The following is a 10,242-nucleotide window of genomic DNA, read 5'->3' on the forward strand; positions in this document are numbered from 1 at the left end:
ATATATATATTGTATGTATGTATGTATGTATGTATGTACGTATGTATGTATATGTGTATTTGTATATTAGTGTGTATTTTGTATCAAATGGTAGTTGTAAATGAGTCTCACTGTCATGTAAGTAGTATTATTCATTAACAATATTCTTCAAAAACATACCTGGAAATAAACATATTTGGAAGAAAAAGAGAGGGTTGGTGAGAGGAAGGGCATCCAACTGAAGAATAATATGTCCCTCAATAAATTCAGTCTGACTCATACAAGCATGGAAAACTGGATGTTAAAACGGCAATAAGGATGATGATGATGATGATGGTGATGGTACTGATGATGATGATGACGACGATGATGGTGATGATGGTGATGATGGTGATGATGATGAGGATGATGATGATACTGATATATATACATATATATTTTATTTTATCATATAAGGGATGATGGTGATGAAGATTGGAATATTTTACATCCAAATCTCTCCTGAACATCATGTCTTTATTAAGTCTCTTACCCTCATCCTCCATTTTGAGTTCAACTTTGTCCCAGGCCCCACACTAACCACAACACCTAGTTCTTCTCCTCAGAAGTCCCTTAGAACTCCATCATTTCCTGCAGGTAGCTGACAATAATCTAAGTGGAATATCAATCTCTTGTGTCTTGGAGAGTCTGCAAAGTTCACAGGTACTGCTCTTATTTTCAAATAAAACACACACACACACACACACACGCACACACACACACACACACACACACACACACACACACACATACACACACACGTATATGTGTAAAACTTTCGCAGTATTGCTACTTTATTGGTAGGCCATCAGCTTTTTGCTATAATAGGATTTAGCTATGTCCTGGACAAAGCAGATTAAGCCCTTTAGCAGCATAGTAGGTGTCCTGGGTGAACCAGTGCACTCTTTACTGAGAGTGAGCGACAACATACATAAGTCAGATTAGGCCCCTAAACTCCCAAGGTCGTGAGCAATTGCCCAATGTGCCCAACCCTTCTTGAGTAAGGAAACAAAAGTAGCAGGAGAGTACTCCATGGGATGAATTTCATATGGAAACTAAAAAGGTATAGGTATGACTCTATGTGTTTTGTAAAGGGCTTGCTAGTTATGGAATGAGTTTAGATAATTGTGGGACAGTAGTGATAGAAGGCATTTGTCTAATATTGTGATTGAGGTTAGAGAACAATGCCTAGATATACTGGTGATCCTGTTACATCAGTAACAGAGGAGCAAGTGGTAACACTGGTTTTGTTGATGTAATTATGGGGAATTAATTATTTGGGGGGAAAATACATTAGTAGAATGAATATCTACAGAGTAGAAGGGACTTCTACAGGATCAGTCATAGACTAGTCTGCTTTCAGTGATGGATGCAAGGTTAAGGAGAAAAACAGGTTCTGATTAGTGGGGTAAAAATTAAAAAAATTGCACACCAATGTTCCCAAATTATTAAAACACTTACTACGAAAGGGTATCATTTCCTGAAGTGCTCCACCTTGGGCTTCAAATAAAGAAAAAGTACATAAAACAAATTAATTTTGGCTTTAATTACTTATTTTAATCATTATCATAAGCACAAAACGTATACACTAATAGAAAAGCTACTGGCGTTTATACGTGCTAGGACATGATGTATGTGTATGTGTGTGTGTGTGTGTGTGTGTGTGTGTGTGTGTGTGTATGTGTGGGTGCATGCGAGTGTATGTGTGTGTGTGAGTGTATGTGTGTCTGTATGAGAGTGTATGTGTGTTTGTGTGTGCGTGTGCGTATATATATGTATGTGTATGTACATGTTTATTTGCTTTTGAAAACAGATGACAGGTTACTTTGTTGTTACTCAAAGTTTTTGCTACATGAGCAAGACATTTATTTTTACAGGGTCCTCTTGTAGACTGACCCCATAAAAAAAGTAATAGAGATTCCATTATAATCGCTGGAGACATTAATGCATATGTTAGACAACCCCATAATGAATATTCTGATGTATATGGTGGCTATGAATTTGATATGAGGACTGAGGAGGTGTCAAAGTTCTTGGTGTTTTGCACCACAAGTGATTTGACCATATGCCACAATAACTTCATGAAACTAGTGAACCACAACACAACTTACTAGTCAAACAAGAAGGCAAACCAGACAGATTCACAAGGATTGATAGCCGATTGTGAATACCAAGTACTTATAGTGAAGAATGCAATATTTAACATAGACAAGTGATTAGTGACTGCAGGATAAAACCTATGTAGTCTCTGAAACACAAAACAATCTAATGAAGGAAGGTATGGAAGCTGAAAGATCTTTCTGCTAATGCAAGTTAAGAAAAGCTGCTACTTGACATGTATTCCAGTAAGGAGGAGGGGGGAGGAAGAAGAGGAGGAGAGGGAGAAAGAGAGGGAGAGAGAGAGTGAGAGAAAGAGAGACACTAATAACAGAGGGAAAATAAAAGTTTCTGTGAGATAACCAGCTGTGAGCCAAAAACCAGTTCTGTGGATGAACAATCAGACAGAAGGTGATATGGTGATAAAGTTAAAAGTAGGTTTAGAAAGAAAGTAGTGGGACAAGAAATGATAAAAGAAGTTTTCCCTGAGACTTTTAAAAGACATCAAAATACAATTCCCTCTAACATACCAGACCAGCCATCTGCTATAGACTATAAACACAATAGATAGTTTCACTAATTTGTTGATCAGGTAAGATCCTAACAAAAGTATTGGAACTATGGATATATGCAGAGATGACATAAAGGACATAGAACAAGCATGGGCAAACTTTTCTGAGAAGTAGGTGCCATGAGACTTGACTTGTCATCAGGCAAGCCACACTACTGAAAAAAATCAAGATAATTTTTTGTTGGCATGCCATTTAGAAAGTCCCATGAACTGTGGTTTGCTTAAGAATGATGTAGAAAATTTGACAATGAAGGCAGTTCAACATATTCTCACGTATGATAAATGAAATAAACTGAAAAACTATAGAAATAGCATCTATATGTTACCTAATGACATGAAAGCTTTTTAATTTTTTTCTACACTGAATCTGAAATTATAAATTATTGATGTGAAACGGATGGTAGTAGTAGATTTCTTTTTAAATGGAAGGGTGATAGTGTTATTGAATGTGGTGTAGGGGAGAGTGAGCAGAATGAGAAAGGTTTTGCAGTTAGTAAAGAAAATAGCTTCATTAGAAATGAGTGGTATAAAGGAAGGAAAAATTCAGGTGTAACTTTAGGAGGTTATAACACGAATGATAAATGCATTTCAGATAACACTTGTTGTTTGATGTATGTCAATTAACTTCACTGCAAGCAACTAGGATTAAGTAAATGGAATGACATTAATTGCAGAGTTAGAGAATGACATTTGTGATAGAGTCAAAGAAAGATTTGTAACAGAGTATGAGAATGATAGTAGGGTATTTGTAACATGTCAAGACATTACAGAAAATGATGTGTCAGAACCAGAAAATAACAGTAATAGATGCTTGTCTTATGTTGGCTCTTCAAAGAAAGGAAAGACTAGCTCACAGTCTAAATCAATATGGTTGGAAAGCAGAATGAAGTTACTGTAGTTAATATTTGATTTGGAATTACTTTATATTACATATGATTGATGGGATGAGATAGTTGACACCTCACACTTGCACTAACATTACAGCAGAAGAGTCTTTTTTTTTTTTACCATAAGAAACTTAACTGTAGTTAAATGAAGCAAGGTAGAACAGACATATTGTTAAAAAAAAAAAGAAGTAACTTTCAGATATCAGTCTGTGTGGAGGTATCAATGGTATGAAATTATTATTATTATTATTATTATTATTATTATTATTATTTTCATACCATTGATGCCTCCGCAGAGACTGATATATGAAAGTTATTTTTATTATCTATTTATTTAATAACAAAAATAACGATAATAACAATGAAATAAATAATAATAGTGAAAAATAGTAATATTTGTTGCTGTTGTTACTACTACTACTACTACTACTACTACTACTACTACTACTACTACTACTACTACTTTATGTTAGCAACAAAGTAAAGATATTTCAAGAAATGAGACCCGGAAAAATATTTGCATGTTGTTTGACAACCAGTATACATAATAAAAAATTAGTTTATCGGGGTTGAAACAAAATCAATGATTTCTAAGCAGTAAAAACTGAAAATATTTATATTCATATTCTATTTACTTATATGCACGAAGAACATTATCTTCAATGACACTTAACTAAAAAATTGAACTGATCCAATTTTTACAATAAACTTATTTCTGGATATTTCTTAATAATGAAGCTTAAATAATGTAACTGACTCATATCATCACCAATAAGTTATATTTGACATTTAAAGATCTCAAGGAAAACTATCTTTTTAGAAATTCAGTTACCTATATGGAGCCTTAAATACAAAAATAAATAAAATAAAATAGTAGAATAAAATGAAGTTATGTTATATTTTCCTTTTGAGTGAGCAAACCTGCTGTAGCTGTAACTTTCCCACTTTTCTTTTCAAGTAATAGTGTTTTCTAGATCACATTCTCCAAGGTGTCCTTTCTAGTTTTAGGGCAGTAAGGTATGATATGAAAGAAATTTGGCTGCTATCTTTAGCAGGTCTAGAGACTACATAGAGACTTTGTCAGCTCATAAAAGCTATTGGTAAAATTACATAGTATGCTAGTTGAATGTATCATTTTTAACCAACAGACTTTTTATAAAAAAAAGAAATATTTTCAACTAATTGACTTTTAAAAGTAATTAACTAATTGTCTTCCCACCCAACTACCCAATATTATAAAGAAAAAAGAAAAAAAAGAGATAATACAATTAAAATTATAAAGGTCACAAAGAATCAAAAACCTCATTTAAGACAAGAGTAAAGTCTGTAATGGAATTAATTATGGGCATAACATTCTGTCTCATATGAAGATTAATGATTGTTGATCTGTTTAATCTTAGTTCAAAATGGCAAGTTTCTCTTGATGCATCTGGAATCTTGAGATAACATCATTAAATAAGCATCATAATAGCTTTTATATTTCAATCATTTCAACACTTTAGCGTTTCAGCTATTTAACTAGCAACTAAACACTCAGTAGAAAGGATGGGGAAAGAACGTGGGCAGCTGTTGGAATAGTTAGTATGATGTACTGAATACTCAATTATAAACTGATATAAAAAAAAGTATAAAAGCAAAGAAAACAAAAAATAAAAACAAATGAAACAAAAAAGTAATCAGAAACATTCTAATAATGTATAACACTAATAATGTATAAAAAATACAAAATATAAAAAAAATGATGATAATATTGATATCTAACATAAGCACAAAGCCACACATTCTCAGAGAGGGTATAGTCAATTATATTGAACACAACAGTTGATTGTTTCTTATTTTATCATCCTGAGAAGGATGGAAGGCAAAACAGACCCTCATAATGATTTAAACTTTTAGTACAAAGGGATGTAACTAAATATGCCAAGGTATTTTGTCCATCATGCTACTGATTCTTTTAATCTAATGCCTTAAAAATTAACACTATTAATAATGTTATAATAATAATGATTTGGTTATATCCAAGGTAAATGTTTGAAGGGTTAGTAATTATTATACTGTTCACAAACTGTATGAAAGGCAAAGAAATTAAATACTGTGTAGTGACAGTAGTGATAATTCCTTATTTTTGATAGATTGGCTGAATCTCACCAGGGTCAACATTGCTTTTATCCCTCTGGAATCACTAAAAATGTACCTAACAAGTACTGGGATTGGTGGTGTTGACTGACACCTCAGCCAAAATACCTGGTCTATTGTCTAAATCATTATTGCTATGGTGATGGATTGGTTGTTACAGCATTGGAAAAATTGCTTTGTTATGTTTCTTCTAGCTCTTTATTTTCTGAGTTCAATTCCTGATGAGGTCAACTTAGCCTTTTGCAGTGAATAAAGGACCAGGCAAGTACTGGAGTTTATATGAGGATATATTGTGTTTTATTTATAATACTAATAATTTTTCTTTCTCTTTTTTCTTCACCCTTTTAAAGCCTAGCCAGGCTCATGGGCCCGGTTTCTCGGTTTCTATGACGTATGTGTTCCCCCCAGCTGGACGGGACATCAGTCCATCACAGCGTTACTCAAGAAATAGGAAGAAAGAGTGAGAGAAAGTCGGGGTGAAAGAGTACAGCAGGGGTCGCCACCACCCCCTGTCAGAGCCTCGTGCAGCTTTTAGGTGTTTTCGCTCAATAAACATACACAACATCCAGTCTGGGAATTGCAACCACAATCCTCCGACCACAAGTCCGCTGCCCTAACCACTGGGCTATTGCGCCTCCACAATACTAATAATAATTCTTTCTAATTTTGGCACAAGACCAGCAATTTGAAGGGAAGCAGGCAAGTCTATTAAATAAACTCCAGTACGTGATTGGTACTTTATTTTATTGACCATGAAAAAATGAAAGGCAAAGTTAATGTCAGAGCATAATGAGTCATAAGAATTGCCATTAAATATTTTGTTTGACACTGTAATGGGCTCCTTTCAGTCTCCACCTACTAAATCGATTAACAAAGCTCACAAAACTTTCGTTACTATGGACACTAGCCCAAGATGCCATACCATAGGGTTGACACCCAAACCACATGACTGAAGGCAAACTCTTTGACCTCACAGCCATGCCTTCATCTTTATAAATGTAAAATAAAAAAAAACAAAAAATGCATCTTGAGTTTCAAAAAGCTTTGAAGGTAAGTGCATAACTATGATTTCATAGTATAACTTAGATAAGCATTAAATCCGATCTTGAGAAAGATGTTGGTCTATCACAAGTAACAGTCTGAAATTATCTGTTACATGCTTCTGACAGATAAATTGAGGCAATGTAGAATAATGTATTTTGCCAAGAAACTCAGCAGTTTTGAACTCTCAGCTAATGTACAAATAGCCTAATAGTCTATTTAACCATCTATTCTATCTTTCAGGTAATATATCTTTGAGTAATAAAAGTATTGATGTATAGCCACAATCCACTGATTAGGCACAAAAATATACATTGAACATTTACAAAGAGCTTGACATATTTTTCATACAAGATAATTAATGTGGGGGGGGGGATCTCTTACATTATTGTTATTGTTACATTAACCCAACACATTGCATAAAAATATCCTCTTCCCTAAAATTTCTTCAGTTTGGTCTGCACCCTAATGTTTCAACTTTAGCTACATCCCCTAAAGTCAGTACATGATAGTATCTTCTTAAATCCCAACAACTTACCACTTCAACTCAACTTTTATATCACAAGATCATTAAAACTGCAAACTGAAAGAAAGGGAATAGCAAAGTATGTTTCTCCGACAGACCGTCATTTTCAATGGATTGTTGCTGAAACACTCTGTGGCTATGATCCTAGAAAGCTAATTAAGAATGTGGTATAGTAACTTCATGCTGCTATATTATTATTATTGTTATTACTATTATTATTATTGATTCCTGTTGTGTGAAAATATCTTTTTGATTCTCCCTTCAAAGCACATTTTACTTCAAGCATTACCAAATGCAATTTTCTTTGGAATACTTGTAAAAAGGATAATAATTGCCTTAGGAAGGGCTGTCTTTGATATCCAAAAATAGACAACAGGAAAAAAGAGGTTTGTTTTACAAACTTTTAAAATGTTATTTGCACACACTACATTTTTGCATCCAAAATGGTTACCACACATAATTATGTCACATAACAAAACACCATAATGGTGAGAAAAACAACACAAAATCAAAACAGAACTAAATGTATAAGAGGAAAAGGATAATGAACAGTATAGTGAAAACTTACTAGAAGAAAATATCCCAAATATCCAAATAAGTAATTTGGAAGCAACAATAACAACAACAACAACAGTAACAACATCTTACTTAATTCCAAATACAATAGCCCACATATAGCTATTGTGTAAAAACGAACCTTTCTGAAACATTAAATGAAGAGAGAGAATTTTTTGACCTGAATACAGTTACAAGAATGAAAAAAAATGAAGACTAGAGAGTTTCCAAAGACAAATAGTATTGCTTTGTTATAGGAAATCATCCAAGAGAGGACAAAAAGAAAAACTATTTGATGGAAGTGGATTTAATTTTCCCTCATGTCAAGTAGTTACAGCAAACACTCCAGGAGAAATTAAATAATTTAATCAAAAGTGTATGACACATTTTACTGTACCATTAAAACTGAAAACAGTCAAAACACAGGCTGAAATTATCACATATATACCTCAGATTAATAGTTTTTTCCACAGCAAATGAGTCCAGGAAACACAAGAATTATCATAAAAGTTGCTGAACATGGTGCAGACCCTTGGCATGTAGTGACTTTTGTGTCACAATATGGGAGAGTGGTTAAAGCAAGTGCAAAAAAAGTATCCTGTGGTCAGGCACCAATAAAATGGACTGTTAAAGTCCTAATAAACTCCAAAGCCTCAGAGCAATGCTAGAACTGTGCCAATAGAAGGTACTGAGATAAAGGGCATGAGATTGACAATACTAGGTAGAAAGCCAAGTTGTTACATTTTTTGGACTAAAACACACCTTAGTGTTGAATGCCTCAAAGAACTAGGATGATTGAACAAAAACAAGAAAAACGAAAATAAATGCAGAGGACAACAAAATAAGAACAAGAAAGAATCTTTAAAAGGAGAATAGGGAACCGCACTGAGTAATTTGGAGCACTCCACTCAGCTCCAATTTACCATGGCACATTACAGGTAAGTGCCTTATCCCATTTCAACTTGTTAGCCTAAAGCTGCATAGTCAGAGTAGGACCATTTAGCTGCACGTATTTTTCCACTTTCACTTATCTTTCATAAATTTTATTGGAGGACACATGCCTCTTTTTATTCTCACTTTTCTTCTAATGTGGTACTTGGTAGATAAAGGCTTAGCTTAAGAGGAAATGTGGTCTTCGAAACTACATAGCTTTCTGTGCCATAGATAAAAGATAGAGGAAGACTACTCACTCTTCATTGTCAAAGGAAGGCTATGATTTGATCAACTTGGCTGATAGCTGAATCTTCCTGCATGTGATACCAGCTGTTTGATATAAACCCTCAAAATAGAGACACATGTATACAACAAATGTGCTTGCTACATAGTCTCATCTCTGTGTGTGTATCTCTGACTGGTTTGGTTGCTGGCAGCTTCAACATGGCCATGCCTGTAGAGTTTATTTCTTTTATTCTTCTATTCTTTTACTTGTTTCAGTCATTTGACTGTGGCCATGCTAGAGCATCACCTTTAGTCGAACAAATCATTCCCAAAACTTATTCTTTGTAAGCCTAGTACTTATTCTGTTGACCTCTTTTGCCGAACCACTAGGCTACGGGGATGTAAACACACCAACATCAGTTGTCAAGTGATGGAGAGGGGCAAACACAGATGCACACATATATACATGACAGACTTCTTTCAGTTTCTGTCTGCCAAATCCACTCACAAAGCTTTAGTTAGAGCAAGGCTATAGCAGGAGACACTTGCCCAAGGTGCCATGCAGTAGGACTGAACCTAGAACCATGTGGTTGGGAAGTAAGCTTCTTACCACACAGCCACACCTGCACCTAGCTTCTTACCACGCAGCCACTCCATGTTAAAAATTCTATCAGATTGCTACCTAAATGATTATGATAATAATGATATTTTCTCACATATTTGAAAACATGTTACATTTTTAAGGCAAAGGAAATAGAAAGTTACAATAACTTTTTTCTCATTTTTCACATGATACACAAAATGAATAAATGAGTTGGGAAAATTTACTTAACATGTTAAACATTATATGATACAATCAACAACAATGACAACAACAACAACAACAAAATGTGTCTAAAACCTTGCGCAATATAATTAGTTATTTAAACATAAGAGACAGACACTTAAAAAAATTTGCAATTGATTAAGTTATTTTTTTATATAGTGGTTATCTTTCTTAATTTGTTCAATTTATTTTTTGTGCCATAGAAAATTCACTTTAAATAAATAAGTTCTGAAAATGAGAATGAAGCATTAAATTTGTTTATTCAAAGAAAGAAACAAATTCATACAGAATCAATAATTAATTAAAGTATTAATTAATAATGTAAATAACCTTTCAAAACAACAAAGCCAAATTCAACAATATATGTATATGTGTGTATATATATGTATATATATATATATATATATATATATATATATATATATAT

The 10,242-nt window shown here is 33.6% G+C and overlaps 1 protein-coding gene across 11 annotated transcripts in view; it reads right to left on the reverse strand.

The window, feature by feature from the left end:
* Positions 1 to 10,242, reverse strand: part of LOC106873997 (potassium voltage-gated channel protein Shaw) — a 524,001-nt gene that overhangs the window by 70,918 nt on the left and 442,841 nt on the right. For 7 of the 11 annotated variants that reach the window (XM_014921546.2, XM_014921542.2, XM_014921551.2 and 4 more), the window contains one exon: positions 1,480 to 1,518. The exons of the other annotated variants lie outside the window; for them this stretch is intronic. In XM_014921546.2, coding sequence (XP_014777032.1) covers positions 1,480 to 1,518 — 39 coding nt within the window. The remainder of the gene's footprint in view (positions 1 to 1,479; positions 1,519 to 10,242) is intronic. 11 annotated transcript variants of the gene reach the window in all.

This window comes from Octopus bimaculoides, chromosome 4 (genome assembly GCF_001194135.2).
Source record: "Octopus bimaculoides isolate UCB-OBI-ISO-001 chromosome 4, ASM119413v2, whole genome shotgun sequence".
Taxonomy (NCBI): domain Eukaryota; kingdom Metazoa; phylum Mollusca; class Cephalopoda; order Octopoda; family Octopodidae; genus Octopus; species Octopus bimaculoides.